The sequence below is a fragment of the Zosterops lateralis genome (assembly GCF_965231275.1).
Source record: "Zosterops lateralis genome assembly, chromosome: 3".
Classification (NCBI taxonomy): Eukaryota; Metazoa; Chordata; class Aves; order Passeriformes; family Zosteropidae; genus Zosterops; species Zosterops lateralis.
Window position 1 is genome coordinate 113,797,782 of NC_139764.1, and position 20,624 is coordinate 113,818,405.

The 20,624-nt window shown below is 44.3% G+C and overlaps 1 protein-coding gene across 2 annotated transcripts in view; it reads left to right on the forward strand.

Moving 5' to 3' along the window:
• The window catches only part of IFT172 (intraflagellar transport 172), a 47,551-nt gene that overhangs the window by 172 nt on the left and 26,755 nt on the right, over positions 1-20,624 (forward strand). For both annotated transcript variants that reach the window (XM_083857076.1, XM_083857077.1), the window contains exons 2-18: positions 1,545-1,688; positions 1,765-1,877; positions 2,319-2,358; positions 3,896-3,961; positions 4,576-4,655; positions 5,591-5,678; positions 6,489-6,703; positions 6,790-6,913; positions 9,866-9,961; positions 10,510-10,671; positions 12,896-12,949; positions 13,439-13,542; positions 14,098-14,183; positions 14,622-14,734; positions 17,687-17,854; positions 19,600-19,736; positions 20,473-20,580. In XM_083857076.1, the coding sequence (XP_083713202.1) occupies positions 1,545-1,688; positions 1,765-1,877; positions 2,319-2,358; positions 3,896-3,961; positions 4,576-4,655; positions 5,591-5,678; positions 6,489-6,703; positions 6,790-6,913; positions 9,866-9,961; positions 10,510-10,671; positions 12,896-12,949; positions 13,439-13,542; positions 14,098-14,183; positions 14,622-14,734; positions 17,687-17,854; positions 19,600-19,736; positions 20,473-20,580 (1,898 nt within the window). The remainder of the gene's footprint in view (positions 1-1,544; positions 1,689-1,764; positions 1,878-2,318; positions 2,359-3,895; positions 3,962-4,575; positions 4,656-5,590; positions 5,679-6,488; positions 6,704-6,789; positions 6,914-9,865; positions 9,962-10,509; positions 10,672-12,895; positions 12,950-13,438; positions 13,543-14,097; positions 14,184-14,621; positions 14,735-17,686; positions 17,855-19,599; positions 19,737-20,472; positions 20,581-20,624) is intronic.

Here is a 20,624-nt window from a genome sequence, read left to right on the forward strand (position 1 = left end):
TTTGGGGTTTGGGGGGAGAGGGCCGGGGTGGGTTTGGGGTTAGGGGTTTGGGGGGAGAGGGCCGGGATGGGTTTGGGGTTTGGGGTTTGGGGGGAGAGGGCCGGGGTGGGTTTGGGGTTTGGGGTTTGGGGGGAGAGGGCCGGGGTGGGTTTGGGGTTTGGGGTTTGGGGTTTGGGGGGAGAGGGACGGGGTGGGTTTGGGGTTTGGGGTTTGGGGGGAGAGGGACGGGGTGGGTTTGGGGTTTGGGGTTAGGGGGGAGAGGGACGGGGTGGGTTTGGGGGGAGAGGGCCGGGGTGGGTTTGGGGTTTGGGGTTTGGGGTTAGGGGGGAGAGGGCCGGGGTGGGTTTGGGGTTTGGGGTTAGGGGGGAGAGGGACGGGGTGGGTTTGGGGGGAGAGGGCCGGGGTGGGTTTGGGGTTTGGGGTTTGGGGTTTGGGGTTTGGAGGAAGAGGGCGGCGGGGGAGAGGGATGGGGTGGGGAGGGTGGGCCTGAGCGGTGTGAGGAGAGAAGAGGTGGTGGTGAGGTTGTGAGGGAGTGCTGGAATGTGTGTGTACAATGAGGTGTGTGTGCTCATTGGGGCTGGTGTGCCCGCTGAGTTGTGTGTGTCCCCATTAGGGCTGGTGTCTCCACTGGGGCTGGTGTGCCCTATTGGGGTTTGTGTGCCCACTGAGTTGTTTGTCCCCATTGGGGCTGGTGTGCCTGTCGAGTTGTGTGTGTCCCCATGGGGCTGGTGTGCCCACTGAGCTGTGTGTCCCCATTGAGGTTTGTGTGCCCTATTGGGGTTTGTGTGCCCTATTGGGGTTTGTGTGCCCATTGAGGTTTGTGTGCCCTTTGGGGTGTGTGTGCCCTATTGGGGTTTGTGTGCCCTATTGGGGTTTGTGTGCCCCATTGGGGTTTGTGTGCCCTTTGGGGTTTGTGTGCCCGCTGAGGTGTGTGTGTCCCCATTAGGGATGGTGTCCCAATTGGGGTTTGTCCCCACTGGGTGCTGGTGTGCCTGCTGAGCTGTGTGTCCTCATTGGGGTTGGTGTTCTAATTGGGGTTTGTGTGCCCACTGAGTTGTGTGTGTCCCCATTGAGGCTGGTGTCCCTATTGGGGTTTATGTGCCCACTGAGTTGTGTGTGCCCACTGGGGTTTGTGTGCCCACTGAGGTATGTGTCCCCATTGGGGCTGGTGTGCCCACTGAGCTGTGTGTGTCCCCATTGGGGCTGGTGTGCCCAGTGAGTTGTGTGTCCCCATTAGGGCTGGTGTGCCCATTGGGGTTTGTGTACCCACTGAGCTGCGTGTCCCCTTTGGGGCTGGTGTGCTCACTGAGCTGCGTGTGCCCATTGGAGTTTGTGTGCCCAGTGAGTTGTGTGTGTCCCCATTTGGGCTGGTGTCCCCACTGAGCTGCGTGTCCCCACTGGGGCTGGTGTTCCCACTGGGGCTGGTGTCCCCACCGAGCTCTGTGTCCCCATTGGGGCTGGTGTGCCCACTGAGCTGCGTGTCCCCATTGAGGCTGATGTCCCCACTGGGGCTGGTGTCCCCACCAAGCTCTGTGTCCCCACAGGACGGCACAGCACGGGTGACCTGCATGGCCTGGTCCTCCAGCAGTGCCCGGTTCGCCGTGTGCACCGCGGAGCGCGTGGTGCTGCTCTACGACGAGCACGGCGAGCGGCGGGACAAGTTCTCCACCAAACCTGCAGATGCCAAGGTGAGAGGGATGGAGCTGGGGCTGGGCAGTGCTGGGATAGCTCAGCTTCCTACAGTCACATCAACCCTCTCCACAGTACGGCAGGAAGAGCTACGTGGTCAAAGGCATGGCCTTCTCCCCGGACTCCACCAAACTGGCCATCGGGCAGACGGACAACATTGTCTACGTGTACAGGATCGGCGAGGAGTGGTGAGTGTGGGGTGGGCTCCAGCAGGCTCCATTCTGCCCTGCCATGGGCTCCTTTAGCCTGATCCTCACCCTGACATGCTCTGCAGTGCCCTGACCCGCAGGGGAGCAGCAAGTGAGATTTCCTCGACAGAAGCCTGGACTGTGTTGCCATGGTGTGTCACAGCTGGGGACCACACACCTGCCCCACTGCAGCCTCATTTGCTGGCAGCAGTTGTGCTAAGGACACTCAGAAAGGCAGTTCACCAGAATTTTGGAAGCTCAGAAGTTCGGGATCTTTTTGATTTTTTTTTTTTTTTTTTTTTTTGCCTAAAGTTGTGATAGACTAACAGCACACAAAACTCTTCAGTGTTTGGCAATATCAAACCAGACTGTGTAAAAACAATAGAGTGACCAGAATATGCAGTGTTGCTGATAGTAACTCTTGTTTATCTTTTTCTGCAGGGGTGACAAGAAGGTGATATGCAACAAGTTCATCCAAACGGTGAGACCCAGAAATCTGTTTTGACTCCGTTTTCTCCAGCACATATAGGAAAAAACATTGAGAGGTCTCTCTGCTCATACTCACAGGTGTACTTGGACAAACTGTACTTGACCTTTAAAGATCCTAAGAGAATCTCTAAATTCTCAGGCAGATATTGTTCATTAAGCTTCAGAGGTGTCCTAATGCCTGGGAACAACAATAAATTGTTGAAGGATCAATGCAGTCAGTTACAAAACTTTAGGGATTACTTTAGGCATCAATAGACTATTTTAAGGGAGTTGAAAATGAAAAATACTACTCACTCAGAGCCCAACTATTTTTCACAGATTTTCAACTCTAAACTCCAAGATGCCTTATTAAACAAAGTGTAAAATGTGCAGAATTCAAACTGTGCTATTCCCACATGCTCAGTTGCCTCAGGTTTGTGATTTCTGTCAGGTTTTCCCCTTGGCCATCGTTGTGATCACACTGGCAAGCCAAGCCTCCTGCTGAGGGCCAGAAAGACAAAAAAAATGAGCACATCACCACTGTGTGAGGCTTGTTCCCCAAACTTTTGTTGCCTTAGAGTGGAAAACAAGAGTGTGACAGATAATGAGGGAAACACACAAATTCCTGGGAAACTGAAAATGGGTCTTGGTCATTTGGTTGGACATTTATATTACAAACAGTTCGGTTTCCTTGAGACATTTTTGTTGTCTGATTGTAGCTGTGTTTGCTGATGTGAATGATCAGAGCAGGGATGGAAGATGAGATTAATAAATGATTAAATAATTTATTTATTAATAAATTAATAAATTTAAGCAGTCCCAGATGCTTAAAATGGGACAGAAAGCCAGTGAGGCTGGTGCTGGTGCCACAATTCCAAACACCAGCTTTCTTATTGACTCGAGTTCTGCAGGGTAAGTGTGAAGGGCTTTCATAAATTTCCTTGGTCCATTCTTACAGTTGGGTTTTGTGGTCAGCTTTATTCATTCTAACCCCACCTCAGATTTTTGAGAATACCTTTAGTTTGGATTTAATGAACCTGTTTCTACCTGACCGACGTGGTAGCATCTAGTAGCCATCTTACTTGTCAGTGAAGAAATAAAGACTATTTCTTATTCATCAAGTAAAGACACAACAGACAAATATTCTCATGGCTATTACAGAAGTCGTCACAGTGAAATTATTTTTGTATTTTATACTTTTTGCAAGGAAAACTTTTTAAAACAGCCATGATTTTATGCATTCACCAGTAGGATGTGGCAAGCCAAGCACTTGCTCAGTAATACTCTCAAAAAAGCTCCAAACTGAACACATCCATAAAACTTTTTTGCCCTCCCATAGTCCTCCTGAGCTCAATTATTTTACACCAGCTCACTATTATCTAGTTCAAGCTTCAATAAGGTTTGTCCAGTATCTTCAGCTACTGAAAAACCTGTCCAAATGCATCATCTCTCATGCCTGAGCAATGTCATGAACTATTTTAGGTGGCAGTGGCACAGAAAGCTGAGTAGAGTGGAGCTCTCACCTCTCTTTTTTCTTCCTCCCTTTGCAGAGTGCTGTGACCTGCTTATTGTGGCCAGCAGAGAATGTCATTGTCTTTGGCCTTACTGAAGGAAAGGTAGAGAAACTGATTTAAATGATTTTATTTCCCTTGTTGGCTCTGCAGCTGGCTGGGCTGAGGAGCAAAAACCATCACTGGGTGCCACAGCAACAGAGGGATTACACCATGGACTGGAATTTTCTGGTTCCCAGTTAGTCCCTGGAGGTTCTACTGGATCTTTTGGATCTTTCAAAACCTTTCTAGAAATGTGGAAATGTGACTCCCAACTTTTCCCTTTCTCCAAACCTTTCTAGAAATGCGACTCCCAACTTTTCCCTTTCTCCAAACCTTTCTAGAAATGTGACTCCCAACTTTTCCACTTTCTCCAAACCTTTCTAGAAATGTGACTCCCAGCTTTTCCCTTTCTCCAAACCTTTCTAGAAATGTGGAAATGCGACTCCCAACTTTTCCCTTTCTCCAAACCTTTCTAGAAATGTGGAAATACAACTCCCAACTTTTCTTTTTCTCTAAACCTTTCTAGAAATGTGGAAATACAACTCCCAACTTTTCCACTTTTGTAACATCCTGGAAGGTGATTTCTCTCCCTGGTAGTGAACTGGGAAATTTCTGGGATTGTTATTTACACTGGAGGAGATCCACATCCTACAGATTGATAATTTTCTCTTTCTCAGGTTCGTTTAGCAAATACAAAGAACAACAAGTCTTCCACCATTTACAGCACAGATTCCTACGTGGTCTCACTGACTTCTAAGTGAGTATGGCATTGCTTTGGCTCAGTCTCACATAATATTAATTATGTTTAAGGCTAAAAAAAGTAAGAATATTCTGCCAGATGAAACCTTTGACAAGGCAGTAATTAGGAAAAGAATCATAAAGTGCAATTTAAAATTATTTTCATTAGTAAGATTTTGTTTTAACTACTTTAGTATTCTTTACCTAAAAATTGAGACGTGTCATGGTCCTAGGAGTGGAATTTTCACTAAGTGCTGTCATTTTTTTGACAGATACATGATTGCTGGATTGCAATAGTGTGCATAGAATTTGTATTCTGTTCTTTCTAATCTTCATTAAAAAATATTTCTCTGGGAAACATGATCTTCAGCCTGTTTCTTCACCTTTGCTCTCTTCTCCCTGCTTGTGTCCAGAAATACAAGACATCAATGCTATAAAAAATACTATAAAACTATATAAAAAATACTATAATACTATAAAAAATAATATAAAACTCCAGGACTTAGGCCTGGAGTTTTTGCCCAGGTGTTGTTTTTTTTTTTGCCTACATTGTGTTTCTTTTAGGGATTTGCCAGTATCATAATATCCAACCTTACTTCTGGAATTCCAGTGCAAGAGCTGTTGGATCCACATTGCTGCAAACATTTGTGAGCAGTGTCATTATTCCATTGAAGGTCACTTAGTTTCTGGGTTTTAATAGTACAGAAAGTTGTTTATTGTGATTTTACATGATGAAGATAAATAACTGGTCACTCTCCCCTCTGTGTTCTTTTATCTCATTTCTTTTTACAGAACACTGGCACAGGTTATCAATATTTTTCTTGGTTTTGGGGAAGGTTCTTTTGATGAGGAGCATCAACCATGACCATGGGAATGGCTGCTCCTGGCAGGGATATGAATATAAATGTGCAAATCTTACAGTAACGTTGCACCATGTCTGTGTTTTTTCTGCAGCGTGTCAGGGAAGGGAATCCTGTCTGGCCACGCAGATGGAACCATAGTGCGCTTCTTCTTCGATGACGAGGGTTCAGGTGAATCACAGGTATCAAAGATCCTTCTTAAGTGAGAAAAATTCCTGTTTGCACAGCTTTCTGCTCAACCACAGAGTTCTGGAAAGGGATTGGGCTGTGGAGGGAGTGGAGATCTGGAGAGGGGCTGCAAGCTGTGTTTGCTAGCAGGGATTTTGGGAAGCATCAGTGGAGGCAGAACGGTGAATAAATGCTGTGGAATAAACTGAGGGTGATGGTAAGGGAAGAATTAATGTTTTTGTGTATGAGGCATAAGGCTGTTCAGGTATCTGGAAAGATCTGATGTTCAAGTTTCCAGTAGAATGATGCTCAAAGAGGGAGAGCTCCACGGAGATGTTGCTGTTGTCTGCACACTAAGAAATGTGTAGTTGCCACAGTTAATGTTGAATCTCAGGCTCACATTTTGTCCTAGACACCCAGCCTTCCTCTTGGGCCTCCCTCTCATCTGTGCTTCAGCTTGTGGTGAAGGGGCTTCTGTTCTCAGATCTTTTGTCTCCAGCTGAAGCAGTTTGAGCATGGCTGCTCTCTGCCATGATATCCTGAAAAATCCATCAATACTCCACTGTGTTGCGAATTTAATCTCAGTCTAGTTAATCTTCTTACTGGCATTAAAATTCTTCTCACAAAGTTAAATGAATATAATGATTGATAGATCTCTCAGTTGTGGTTTCTGTTTTCCTACAGACTATTAGGCAGACAAAGCTGTCCCCATGAACTGGGCTTTGCAGAAAGTCCCAAACTGGTCTCACTGGGGTAGCTGAGCACAGAGTCCAGTTGGGAATTGGGGCCATACACATTGTTCAGGGTGTCTTTGTCTGTTGTAGGGTAAACTGGCCGTGCATCCCTGCCCTCCTTACGCCCTGGCCTGGGCTTCCAACAGCATTGTGGCTGCAGGATGTGACAAGAAGATCGTTGCTTATGGGAAGGAAGGCAGCGTGATCCAAACCTTTGACTACAGCCGGGACTCGTCGGAGAAGGAATTCACCACAGCAACCACCAGTCCCAGCGGCCAGTCTGTTGTCATTGGCAGCTTTGACAGGTACCTGATGAAGAATTCTCCTCTTTATAGTCCTTTCTTTGTCAGCCAGGCACAGTTTTTTGTGTCTCTCTTATCTCCTCTCACAGGTTACGGGTTCTGAACTGGAGCCCACGCCGCAGCGCATGGGAGGAAGGCAAACCCAAAGAAATAGCTCACCTGTACACCATCACTGCTCTGGCCTGGAAAAGGGATGGCTCACGGATCTGTGCGGTTTGTATCATCAATCAGGAGGCCTGAGCTCTCAATTCCCACACTCAGGGGGATGTTTGTGCATGGTGTGCCCCAAGGGAGGGGCTTTGAACACACTTTGGTCACACTGATGTGGTCACACTGTCACCCAGTGTAGGAGCATCTGTGATTTACAGGGACAAGGGACTCTGCAAACATGAGATATTCTAGAATAAGTGGTTTTATTGCAAGGGTCGTGGGTAGAAAGGGCTTTGCCTTCAGCCACCAGCCTGGGCTGGAGGGAACCCCAAAGAGAGAGGGAGAGAGTAGGAGGATATGGGCTAAGAAGAGGGGAGAGAGAGAGAAACTGGCAGGAGTCAGAGTGCAGGGAAAAGAGCAGGGAAAGGAGAGTGAGGTCCAGAGAGAGAGAGCTAAGAGAGCAAGATCCTGGTTCCAATCCATTCTATCTCCTTTTGTGATGAATATTCTAATTTACAGTGACCAACCAATACAAGACACAAAATCCTATAGAATCTCCACACAGCCTATAAGAACTACTACATTACCATGTGTTATATTTTAAACTCTAAAAACTCCTCTTTAGACTTTTCTGTTTTGCTACATTGACTTTTGGATCCCTCAGGCAGCAGAAGGGGATTGTTCAATCCAAAGGGATTCTCCTCCAGGTGCCCAGGCTGTTGTTTTTAGGTTATAGAGTAACTAAGACTCAGTATCCTACAACTCAAAGTGAGCTTCCATTTCTATCTCAACTACAGGTTTCACATTTTCAGAATCTTTTGCCAAGCAATCATATTTATAAGGTTTCCCTGGTTCATCTTTCCCAACATCCCAGGAGGGCAGTGCAGATGCTGACGCTGAGACCTTGTGCTCAGGAGTTGTTGCACTCAGTTGTGTGAGTGTGAAGCTGTAAAACCTTGTGGCTGTTGGTGTGATGGCTTGTTGGGAAAGATGGGACAGGAAGGACTTATGGATATGACTGCATGGTAAGAAATACTGCAGATGTAAAACCTGAGTGAAATAGGAATGAAAGCCAGTTTGGAGATGTGAGCATGGCAGGCAGGAAGACGGGGATGAGCTGACAAAAGGACAAGAATGTTTCCTTTCCACCTTGGCAAAGACATCCGGGAACAAGGGCATAAGAAAGGAGTCTATAGAGTTTAGAATATAAAATGACATGGTGATGTAGTAGTTCTCACAGGCTGCAGGCAAAGTTTGTAGGTTTTGTATCTCACGCCGGTTGGTCAATGTGAATTAGAATATTCAACAGAAAAAAAGATAGAATGGATTGGAACAAGAAGATCGCTCTCTTCTCTTCTCTTCTCTTCTCTTCTCTTCTCTCCTCTCCTCTCCTCTCCTCTCCTCTCCTCTCCTCTCCTCTCCTCTCCTCTCCTCTTCTCTCTTATCCTGGCTCTCCTCCCTTTTGCCCTCACCTCTCTCCTCTGGCCCTCTCACCCTCTTCCCTCACCTCTCTTGGCCCATCCCCTCTCCTCTCTCTCACCTCACTTGCTCCTGTTTTCTCCCCACGTTTTTCCCCTGCTCCTGCCCCGTTTTTCCCCCTGAGCTCTCTTCTCTCTCTCTCCCCATTCTCTCTTTAGGGCTTTGCTCCAGCCCAGGCTGGTGGCTGAAGGCAAAGCCCTCTTTACCCACCACCCTTGGAATAATAAACCCCCGTGTTTCTAGAACATCTCAGCTCTGCAGAGCTCCTTCTCCCTGCCATCCACGGAAAAAATTGCTCCAATGGCTCACTGCTTGCAGCAGCCCTTCTCTTGTCTCAGAAACGTGATAAAGTCAGCATAACTTCTCCAGAGCATTCTTTCCTCTGAGGACCCATGAGAAGGAACACACAAACTGACCTGCTAATTACACTCTGTGTTTCTGTTCTGTGTATTCAGTTCAACATTTTCTTTCTTCTACCACCTTGTCTTGGTTTAGAAAGACAGGAGTTTGCCAGGGAAAGCCAAAGCTTCTTTTGGAATGGAGAATGTAAACCTCCTCCTTTTAAATTATTATGATAATTTTGTAATTAAGGGGCTTTCAGGTAAAGATATGGGAATAGGAATATTAGTTTTTTATTAGGAATATTAAAAATTACAAATGTAGTAGTATAAAATATCCTGAGCAAAATAAACAAGAAACAAAAAAATCTTAGAAACACTGACAGAGTATGATCTGACACCCTGTTGGTCAGGATGTTGGGAGCAGTCTAATTAAATCTTCTTGGATTAAAGATGTGGTTTTGTTGGAGTAGAGATGATTTTGTAGAAAGTTCTAGTGGTGGTGAGATGGGTCTGGAAGACATAACTTCAGCCATCAAGCCTTAATTTGTCTGTCTCTAAAGTCAGATAATTCTTTAAATCTCTTTAAATCGATCTTTCCGTGTATTTTCTGTAGTAAGTTGACTAACTCAAAACGCTTATTTATGACTTACAACTTATTTACAACTTTTCTTTAATAGTTTTTTGTATATTTTTGTGTTCAACGATCGAGAATCTTTGAAATATTTTCAGACCAAGAATTATTGAACAAATATTTTCAGAGAAGGGGAAGGGGCTAAAAGATAGAAGATCAGTGGAAAGAATGGGGATTTTAGAAATAAATATGAAAAGATTCTTCTTGAAGGGAGGAGGGATTAGGAAGCTGGGAGAGGGAAAAGTAAGAAACTGAGAAGAATAATGGGAAAGATGAGGATAAAGGTGATTTTTAACCCTGCCTCCTCCTGTCCTAGATCCATACCAGCATTTGATAATCTTCATTTTTCTGAGAATGGCTCAATCTTTCTGTTATCTAAAGAAAATCAAAATAGAAAATCAGAAAAGAAAATCAGTCCTCCTGCCATGTGGGTGCTTGAACCTTATTTTTCCAGAATAACTGGGACCAGTGTGTTTTTACCTGACCTCTGATCCTCTTCATGTAAACAGGATCTGAAATATTAACAGATTTCACTCACCACAGGGTGTGTTTTTTTATCCCCAGGGTACACTTTGTGGAGGAGTTGAACAGTTTGACTGTTGCCTTCGCAAAACTATTTACAAAAACAAATTTGAAATCACTTACGTGGGGCCAAGCCAGGTAAGAGAATGTGAAATTCCTGATGAAAATGGAATGTTTGGAGCTCTACACCTATGGTGGGTTCATGAGAAAGGTGTAGGAGATGTGGCAGGGACAGGATGGGAATTGGCTGGGATTGAAGACAATAAAGTTGATTTCCTACCTTGTGAATTTTTGAATTTTTTTTGGGAGGCATTTCCACGTCAAGGTAGTGAAGTGATTTAATTTAATCCAAATTTACCTTGTTCAGAATGGCTCTAAGGGAGAACTGGCAGCCTGGGCAGCCCTCTGTAATCAGGGGAGAAAATACAGAATTCTTGAAAGGTCTGGGTGGATCTCCAGTTAAGCTGGTAACTTTTAAATGGCAAAAATAAAAATTGTGCATGTCTATTATAGCTGTCATCCCATGCAAAAATAATGGTAATTCTTAAAAAAAAAGAAAGCAGAGGGAAATGATGTGAGGGGACATTTAAATAACCTGGTATCATCAAGGGACATTTAAATATCCCACTATCATTTGTTGCCTAATCTTCCACGGGGCAAAAAAATCTCTTTCTCCCCTTCTCTAGGTCATTGTGAAGAACCTCTCCACAGGAACTCGAGTTGTGTTGAAATCTCAATATGGTTATGAGATTGATGAGGTGAAGATTTTGGGGAAGGACAGATATTTGGTGGCTCACACCTCAGACACTTTACTGCTGGGTGACATCAGCTCCAGCAAACTCAGCGAGGTACTGGAAAAATTTAACACCCTGGGGTGTTAAATCCTTAATTTCATCATGCAGAGGATATTTCTGCATGGGAATAATGCTTTTATTTTAAAAAAATCATAGAATAATTCAGATTGGAAGGGACTTTGGGACACTTTACTGCTGGGTGACATCAGCTCCAACAAACTCAGCGAGGTACTGGAAAATCAGAGGCGTTTCTGGGGTGTTAAATCTTTAATTTCATCATGCAGAGGATATTTCTGCATGAGAATAATGCTTTTATTTTCAAAGAATCATAGAATAATTCAGATTGGATGGAAGGGGCTTTGTGACACTTTACTGCTGGGTGACATCAGCTCCAACAAACTCAGCCAGGTACTGGAAAAATTTAACACTCTGGGGTGTTAAATCCTTAATTTCATCATGCAGAGGATATTTCTGCACGGGAATAATGCTTTTATTTTCAAAGAATCATAGAATAATTCAGATTGGATGGAAGGGGCTTTGGGACACTTTACTGCTGGGTGACATCAGCTCCAACAAACTCAGCGAGGTATTGGAAAATCAGGGGCGTTTCTGGGGTGTTAAATCCTTAATTTCATCATGCAGAGGATATTTCTGCATGGAAATAATGCTTTTATTTTCAAAGAATCATAGAATAATTCAGATTGGATGGAAAGGGCTTTGGGAGGTCTCTTATCAAACATGCTGCCCAGAGGAAGATCAAATTAAATTCAGATGTTGTTGCTCAAGTCTTACATTTTTTTCCTAGTCCTCTGTTCCAATGCTTTGGAGGAAAGTCTTTTTCCTAAGTTTGTTTTATGTCCACTTTTTATCCTTTCACTCTGCATCTGTCAAAAAAAAAAAAACCAAACAAAAAAACCCCAAGCATCACTGTATTAGAGGTTTCCTAAGCCTTCCCTTCTTCAGGCTGAAGAAATCAAATTCCTTCAGCCTCTCTTCACTGTGTAAGTTCTTTGCTCCCAATCATATTGATGGCATTGTGCTGAATCTGCTTCAATTTATCAGTCTTTCCTGTACCTGGGGGCCCAAATCTGGATTTTTTACATAAATAAATTCTAGATGTGAACGTGCAAATCTTAGTTTGCTTAAAATAAACGAAATTTAAAAATTGTCAGAAAAGATTTGGTGACTGTATCACACAGGTTATGGCAGTGCCATTTCTGGTAGCAGATTGACACAGAATTTTGTGACAATTCACACAGAATTTTGTGACAACTCACACAGAATTTTGTGACAATTCACACAGAATTTTCCATCCCTCGAACCTCACAGTGCACTGAGCCTGGGGAATGTGGGCAATAGGCTAAAAATCTGATAAAAGTATTAAATATTTTAAATTTTAAAAAGTATTAAATATCAGGGACATTTTTGCTTTGTTCACAAAGGTGTCACATCCCTTTAATCAGACTGGTGGTGAGCTAAATAATCTCTCCTGCAGCAGGAGCTCTGACTGGAGATTTGCACTGGAGAATGCAGATACTTGGTAATATAACTGAGAATTTGGCCAGAATGAAGCTCCCAGAGTTTTATTTGAAAGAGTTTTTCTTTCAATTGCACAACTATACTCCTCAGAAAGAACAAAAGCTTTGAGATGTTAATTTTCTCTTTTGCTGTTTCACTGGAATTCCTTTGAAGCAGTAAATTGAAATTTTTACTCCATGAGAGAAGAGGATTGTTCTACCCTTGGCTTTTTAGTTTTCTGCTTCTCTGGCCATTTGTCTGTTGTTACCACACTAACTATTGTATTATCCAGTGCTCTACTCAAATTTCCAATCAGTTGTTCCCCCACTGGCATTATGCTGATCAGCCATTTCTAGTATGACCCTAAAAAAATAATATTTCAGCTACATGTGGTGAGGAGATTCTCCTCCCACCAGTGATAGCAGAGATTCTGTGGCTATAACAGAGGCAAAGGAACTTTTTGGGTGTTTTTTTGTACTAAAGCTGGTCTGGGAAAGGTGGAGGATGGGATAGAGGGAGTACCTTGGTCAAAAAAAAAGCCTCTTGTTCAGAAGTCAGTAATATACCATACAAATAATGTGGAATTTGCAGGCTGGGAATGACTAAAAAACAGCGTTGGCAGCCAAAGTGATGGAGCACAATCCCTTGTGCAGTTTAAGTCTTGCTTGTTGTAGGAGCTGAAAGCTGGACAGTGGATCCCCATCATCTGCAGATTGTCCTGGTGGATCCATCAGCCTCACCCTGTGGCATTTCTTTGCAGGTGGCCTGGCAAGGATCTGGGGGAAATGAGAAGTTTTTCTTCGACAATGAGAACGTGAGTAGGATGGGACAGAATATTCTTCATTAATGGTGTGTAAAGCTGTGTGTGTGCACCAGCAAGAAAAGTGTCACCTGTGTGTTCTGGAAAATCCTGTTTCTCAGCAGTTTCCTGGATTTGGCCTCTTCATGGAGATCCCAGTCTGTTTCTTCCCTGTATTTGCCTTTTCCAGGTACAGAACAAAATTCAGTGTGTGGACTGACAAGTTACATAAGTCATACCCCTGAAGGAGAGAGAGAAGCAATAAAAAAAAACAATGGCTGGAGGGTGTTAGAGATACAAAATACAGCTGGAGTCCTGCCCACAATTAAAATCCCCAGCCTTGAGGAAAATCTGTCAGTCACAACAAGAAGACTAGAACAGTTCCTTAGTCATCCCATATTTAAATTCAGATTTGTGTGCCAGCAGAGTTCTTTCCTGTACTCCTCACTGACAGGTGTGTTTCTCTTGCTTTACTCTAAAGGTGTATTCCCCTCTCACCATCAGGTCTGCATGATTTTTAATGCTGGAGAGCTGACACTGGTGGAATATGGAAGCAATGACATTCTGGGCTCTGTCCGCACAGAGTTCATGAACCCTCACCTGGTCAGGTAATGGTTAAAATCTGCCTGTGTAACCAACACAGGCATTTAGTAAAATGAGCTCAAGGTATAAAACTCTGGAAGTGTCCCACAGTGTAGAATGCAGCCCCCAGACACTCATTTCTCACAGTGACCAGTGATGGGTTTTGTTGCCAGGTTTTAGAAACACAAAAACCTCTTTTCCTCTGATCGGGGCTGTTGCTGAAGAGGGACCTCTTGTGCATGTTCTCAGGCAGCTTTACATCCAGCTGGTGCTGGTACAGAATCATTAGGGACTCAATTGCCAGCAGGTCTTCTTCCTCTGTCCCTGTAAAATTCTATATTCCATATTCTGATTCAGGAGAAGGGAGAATTGCTGCTCAGAGCAATGTAACTGATGTGTTATTGAGGACTCCTCTCAGAAAGGTTTATTCTCATTTGAGGTTACACTGGGCAAGTGTCACAGCTCAGAGAACTGCCAGAGTGCTCAGGGAAACTGCTGGGAACTCAGGGAAAGGGAACTGTGTGATTCAAATGTGAATTTTGAGAGCAGTGAAGGTAACAGTCATTCCCTTCAAATCTCAGTGTCCGTATCAACGAGCGACAGCAGCGAGGCGTGGATGAGAACAAGAGACTGGCTTACCTGGTGGACATCAAGACTATAGCAACAGGTGACTTAACCCTCCTTCCTTTTCCCTGTATTTCACCAGCCTTCTTTATTTCTTTTCACTTTTTGTGCCAGGCAGCACAAAAGTTTCTCTGTGTATTCCCTCTATCAAGCAGCAGATTCTTGAGATTCTCCTTTGCATTCCCTCTGCATAGCAGCAGTCCCACTGCACACCAGGCTGTTTTATTTTTGACAAAATGCTGTCTGTGGCTGTGTCCTGAACCCAAACTCTGTGTTTTCTGCACTTCCTATGAGCTGTGCATTGCTCACAAACAGTAGGAGAGAGTTAAAAAAGCAACAAAATAAAATGTCACTGCTGTTTGGTCACAGAGTCTTTGCTTAAATAGATCCCAGGCATCTGATTTCCTCCTGGCACAGCTTTGAATGTGGAGCATTTTGAGGTATCTCAGGTATTTACAGTTTCCTTTCTTTCTGTCTTAAGTGGATCTTGTTGGTGGCCACAACGTTGGCACAATCAGCCACGACAGCAAGATTGATTGGCTGGAGCTGAATGAAACAGGCCACAAACTGCTCTTCAGGGACAAGAAAATGAGGGTGAGATGTGCAGCTCAGGCCATGTGGTAGGATGGATGGTGTGGGGAGAGGCAGAGACATGCCTGAATGGAGGGAGGGAGGTGAGAAACACGTCTGAAATATTCCTGGTGTTTTGTTTACTGCTCCTTTGAGGGAGAGTGACCATGTCCAGATTGCATGAGCTGGCAGTGTTGTATTCTTGAGTCACAGCTAATGCTGAATTTAGTTATTATCTGGCTTCATCTCGTCACAGCTGAAAATGAAAATCACAGGTTTTTCTGCAGTACATATGTCTATTTTATTCAAAATGTCATGTCAGTCAGGTGAAGCCCCAGTGGCTGGAAAAAAGGAAAACATTGTACCCATCTTTAAAAAGAGTAGAAAGGAGGACCCTGGGGATTACTGAGCTTGTAGCCTCACCTCTGGGGCTTGGAAGATCATGGAACAAATGTCCCTAAATGCACCCTAAGGCAGATGGGGGACAGGAAAGTGATCCAGGACAACCAGGAGAGGTAATTCATGGCTTCACCAACAGCAAATCCTGCCTGAGCAGCCCCATGGCTTTCTCTGATGGAGAGAAACAAAAGAACAAAATCAGTGAACAAAAGAAGGGCTGTGGATGTCATTTATCTAGATGTCTGTAAAGCCTTTCACACAGTCCCCCACAACATCCTTCCCTCTGAACAGAAGAAAAAGATGGATTTGATGGTGGACTTTTTGCTGTATAAGGAATTAGGAACATTTGCATCCAGAGGGCTCAGAGTCCTGGTGGACATCAGTGACAAGCAGTTCCCCTCAGGGCTCTGTGTTTGGGACAGTTTTATTTTATATTTCCATTCATGATACAGATGAAGGGATTGAGTTTGCAGTTTGCAGATGACACCAAGCTGAGGGTGCACTGACACACCTGAAGGACAGGGACATCCAGAGGAACCTGGAAAAGCTCCAGAGCTGCACCCCTGGGAATCTCATGAGATGTAACTGCCCCTAGATGCAGTGCTAAGGCAGATGGGGAACAGGAAAATGATCCAGGACAACCAGGAGAGGTAATTCAGGACAGCCAAGCATGGCTTCACCAACAGCAAATCCTGCCTGAGCAGCCCCATGGCTTTCTCTGATGGAGAGATTCCATCAGTGAACAAGGGAAAGGATATGGATGTCATTTATCTAGATGTCTGTAAAGCCTTTATCTAGATATCTGTAAAGCCTTTATCTAGATGTCTGTAAAGCCTTTATCTAGATATCTGTAAAGCTTTTCACACAGTCCTCCACAAAATCATTCCCTCTGAACGGGAGAAATAAGATGGATTTGATGCTGGACTGTTTGCTGTATAAGGAATTTGCATCCAGAGGGCTCAGAGTCCTGGTGGACATCAGTGACAAGCAGTTCCCCTCAGGGCTCTGTGTTGGGACAGTTTTATTTTATATTTCCATTAATTATACAGATGAAGAGATTGAGTTTGCAGTTTGCAGATGACACCAAGCTGAGGGTGCACTGACACACCTGAAGGACAGGGACATCCAAAAGAACCTGGACAAGCTCCAGAGCTGCACCCCTGGGAATCTCATGAGATGTAACTGCCCCTAGATGCAGTGCTAAGGCAGGTGGGGAACAGGAAAATGATCCAGGACAACCAGGAGAGGTAATTCAGGACAGCCAAGCGTGGCTTCACCAACAGCAAATCCTGCCTGAGCAGCCCCATGGCTTTCTCTGATGGAGAGACTCCATCAGTGAACAAGGGAAAGGATATGGATTTATATTTATCTAGATATATATTTATCTAGATTTATATTTATCTAGATATCTGTCATTTATCTAGATATCTGTAAAGCCTTTCACACAGTCCCCCACAACATCCTTCCCTCTGAACAGGAGAAAAAAAGATGGATTTGATGCTGGACTGTTTGCTGTATAAGGTCAGGAACATCTCTTCTATGAGGAAAAGCTGAAAAAATTCGGATTGTTCATCCTGGAGAAAAGAAGACTTCAGGAAGACCTTAGAATCCCTTCCAGTGCTTAAAAGGCCTCAAAAATAGCTGGAGAGGGGCTTTGGAAAAGAGTCTGGAGTAAAGGAAAAGGGGGAATGGCTTTCCCACTGTCAGAGGACAGGGTTAGGTGAGATATTGGGGGGAAATTCTTCCCTGTGAGGGTGATGAGACCCTGACACAGGTTGCTCAGGGAAACTGTGGCTGCCCCATCCCTGAAAGTGTCCAAGACCAGGCTGGACAGGGCTTGGAGCAACCTGGTCTAGTGAAAAGTGTCCCTGCCTATGGCAGGGGGTTGGAACCATTCTGGGGTTCTATGATTTCCTCTATGATTTTGGTACAGAATGAAACAGATTTTCTTCTCTTTTGATGGGTGTGTCATGAGACTGGCACAGTTCTCTCTTCTTTTTCTCATCTTTTCTAGGTGAGGACAAGGAATAGAGACAGTCTGGGAGTTTTCAGTCACAACACATCCTATATATGGCAAAGTTACGCCTTCCAAACCATTATATTTGGTTTTGGGCAGTGTGTTCTACAAACAACTGACCTATCACCTTATTGATAGGAATTATTACAACAGGGCTGTGCCTGGGATGAGGAGTTCAGCCAAAAATTGCAAAGAAAGGCCTTTTTTGGTCCCTTAATTTGTTTCCATGAAGGACTTTAGAGCTCATTTTCCTGTTCCAGCTCTGCAGCTTGAGGGGGAGCTGAAATATCAGAAGTATATCAGAAATATCAGAAATAGCTGAAAACCAGATATATTCTGGTTTTTATGTGTCTATGGCAAACCATAAGGGAGGCAAGAACATGCAGCTTCAAGTGCTGCAAGGGTTTAAAAAGGCTTTAGAGAAATGTGTAAATAAATACGAGATTTTAGGAAAAAAAGTCTATTTCCTGATGGGAAATGTGTGTTCACAAGATGTTCCTGTGATGTTTTTGTGTGAGCTGGAAGCCCAGCTGAGCCCTGTTCTCCTCTCCCACCTCCAGCTGCAGCTTTATGACATTGAAAGCAGCACCAAAACGACCATTCTGAACTTCTGCTCCTACGTGCAGTGGGTGCCAGGCAGTGACGTGGTGGTGGCTCAGAACAGAAACAGCCTCTGCATTTGGTACAACATCGATGCTCCAGAGAGAGTCACCATGTTTCCTCTGAAGGTAAAACTCTGCAGATTTGGATTGCCTCCTGCAGTTTCTTTTTTGGTTTTTTTTTTCTTCTTTCTCATGTGTGTGGGAGTAGTAAGGGTGATATGGTGTTGCAATTTTTCTGTGGATGGCAGGGACAAGGAACTTTGCAGAGCTGAGATGCTCTAGAAACACGAGGGGTTTTTATTATTATTATTATTATTATTATTATTATTATTATTGTTATTATTATTATTATTACCTCGTGGGTAAAGAGGGTTTTGCCTTCAGCCACCAGCCTGGGCTGGAGCAAAGTCCTAAAGAGAGAATGGGGGGAGAGAGAGATAGAAGAGAGCTAAGGGGTAGTGTTTCTAAGTGTTTCTAAGTTGTTTTTTTTTTTTCTTGTTTATTTTGCTCAGGATATTTTATACTACTACATTTGTAATTTTTAATATTCCTAGTAAAAAACTAATATTCCTATTCCCATATCTTTACCCGAAAGCCCCTTAATTACAAAATTATCATAATTTAAAAGGAGGAGGTTTACATTCTCCATTCCAAAAGAAGCTTTGGCTTTCCCTGGCAAACTCCTGTCTTTCTAAACCAAGACAAGGCAGAAGAAAGAGAATGTTGAACTGAATACACAGAACAGAAACACAGAATGTAATTAGCAGGTCAGTTTGTGTGTTCCTTCTCATGAGTCCTCAGAGGAAAGAATGCTCTGGAGAAGTTATGCTGACTTTATCACGTTTCTGAGACAAGAGAAGGGCTGCTGCAAGCAGTGAGCCATTGGAGCAATTTTTTCCGTGGATGGCAGGGAGAAGGAGCTCTGCAGAGCTGAGATGTTCTAGAAACACGGGGGTTTATTATTCCAAGGGTGGTGGGTAAAGAGGGCTTTGCCTTCAGCCACCAGCCTGGGCTGGAGCAAAGCCCTAAAGAGAGAATGGGGAGAGAGAGAGAGAAGAGAGCTCAGGGGGAAAAACGGGGCAGGAGCAGGGGAAAAACGTGGGGAGAAAACAGGAGCAAGTGAGGTGAGAGAGAGGAGAGGGGATGGGCCAAGAGAGGTGAGGGAAGAGGGTGAGAGGGCCAGAGGAGAGAGGTGAGGGCAAAAGGGAGGAGAGCCAGGACAAGAGGGGAGAAGAGAGGAGAAGAGAGCAATCCTCTTGTTCCAATCCATTATATCTTTTTTTCTGTTGAATATTCTAATTCACATTGACCAACCAGCGTGAGATACAAAACCTGCAAACTTTGCCTGCAGCCTGTGAGAACTACTACATCACCATGTCATTTTATATTCTAAACTCTACAGACTCCTTTCTCATGCCCTTGTTCCTGGATGTCTTTGCCAAGGTGGAAAGGCAACATTCTTGTCTTTTGTTTTCCTGTCTTCAGCTCATCCCCACCTTCCTGCCTGCCATGCTCACATCTCCAAACTGGCTTTTATTTCTATTTCACTCAGTTTTTTACATCTACAGTATTTCTTACCATGCAGTCATATCCATAAATCCTTCCTGTCCCATCTTTCCCAACAATATGGCAGAAGGGAGACAGACTGGAGGGAGCTGATGGTTTCTTATGGACAAAATACGAGCTCATTCATCAACTTTGTAGCAGAAATTTCTGGCAGAAGATGAAACAAGGAGCTGCTTCATGGCTCAGTGTGCTCAGTGTGAGCTCATTCAGAAGAACCACAGCTGGCAGAGCTGTTGCAGTGCCCTCACACCCCTGAAACCCCACCTATTTCAGGGCAATATTGACAGTATTGATACTCTTCCCAGGGGGATATCATAGGCTTGGAAAGGAACGATGGCAAGACTGAAGTGATTGTATCTGAAGGGGTGAACACTGTCTCCTACACTCTGGATGAAGGCCTGATAGAGTTTGGAACTGCTGTTGATGATGGGGATTATCACAGGTAAGTGCTGGATGTGGGGATGGCAGGTAGCTCATATCCCATTCCTCATATCACCTGGGAATCAGTGATTTATAAACAGCTTCCCAGAGTTGAACTTCAAACTCTCAGCATGATGTTGGTGCCAGGTCTGACTATAATAACATCAGAGTCCTTCAGGAGATGTTTTTCAGCTTTGTGTTTTCAAACTCACTGGTCAGTCTCATCCCACAGATACCAACAAGGCTTTGCTGAAGGTAGAATAACTTACAGAATAACAGCAGCCAGGAGTGGAGTAGTGCTTGGTGCTTTTACTGCTGCCCCTCCAGGGATGGTAGCAGCATTATGGAAACATCCAGGAGTTGTGCAGAATAAAAATTGACTGCCTGAAGTGGTCCTGGGTACTGCTGACACTCTTAGAAGGCTTTTAAAAGTGACACAGGGAGAAAACTTTACATGTTCATAGCACTGTTGTGTCTTCAGAGACTTTCTTAGCAGGGATTTGTATCAGACAGAGGATTTTAGGTTTGTCCCACACTGCTACAGCTGATTATCTGCCTCTAAGTATCTTAGCCCAGGTAGGAATAACCTAAATCTCTGAATTTTCCTCTATTCTGTCAGGCTCTATGTTACACTGTCCTTTTTCAGGGCTGGGCACACCCAGCTGCTTTTGTTTTCAGGAAGCTCCTGTTTGACAGTCTGGGATTTTCCTCAGAGAGCTCTTCTGTCACTCACAGCCTGCAAATCTGTCTGTCTCAAGGGCCACTGCATTTTTGGAGACACTGGAAATGTCCACAGAGACTGAAGCCATGTGGAAAACCCTCAGCAGACTGGCTTTGGAAGCGAGGCAGCTGCACATTGCAGAGAGGTAACTCACAGCTTCAAAATGCTCTTTGCTGAATCCCAGAAATC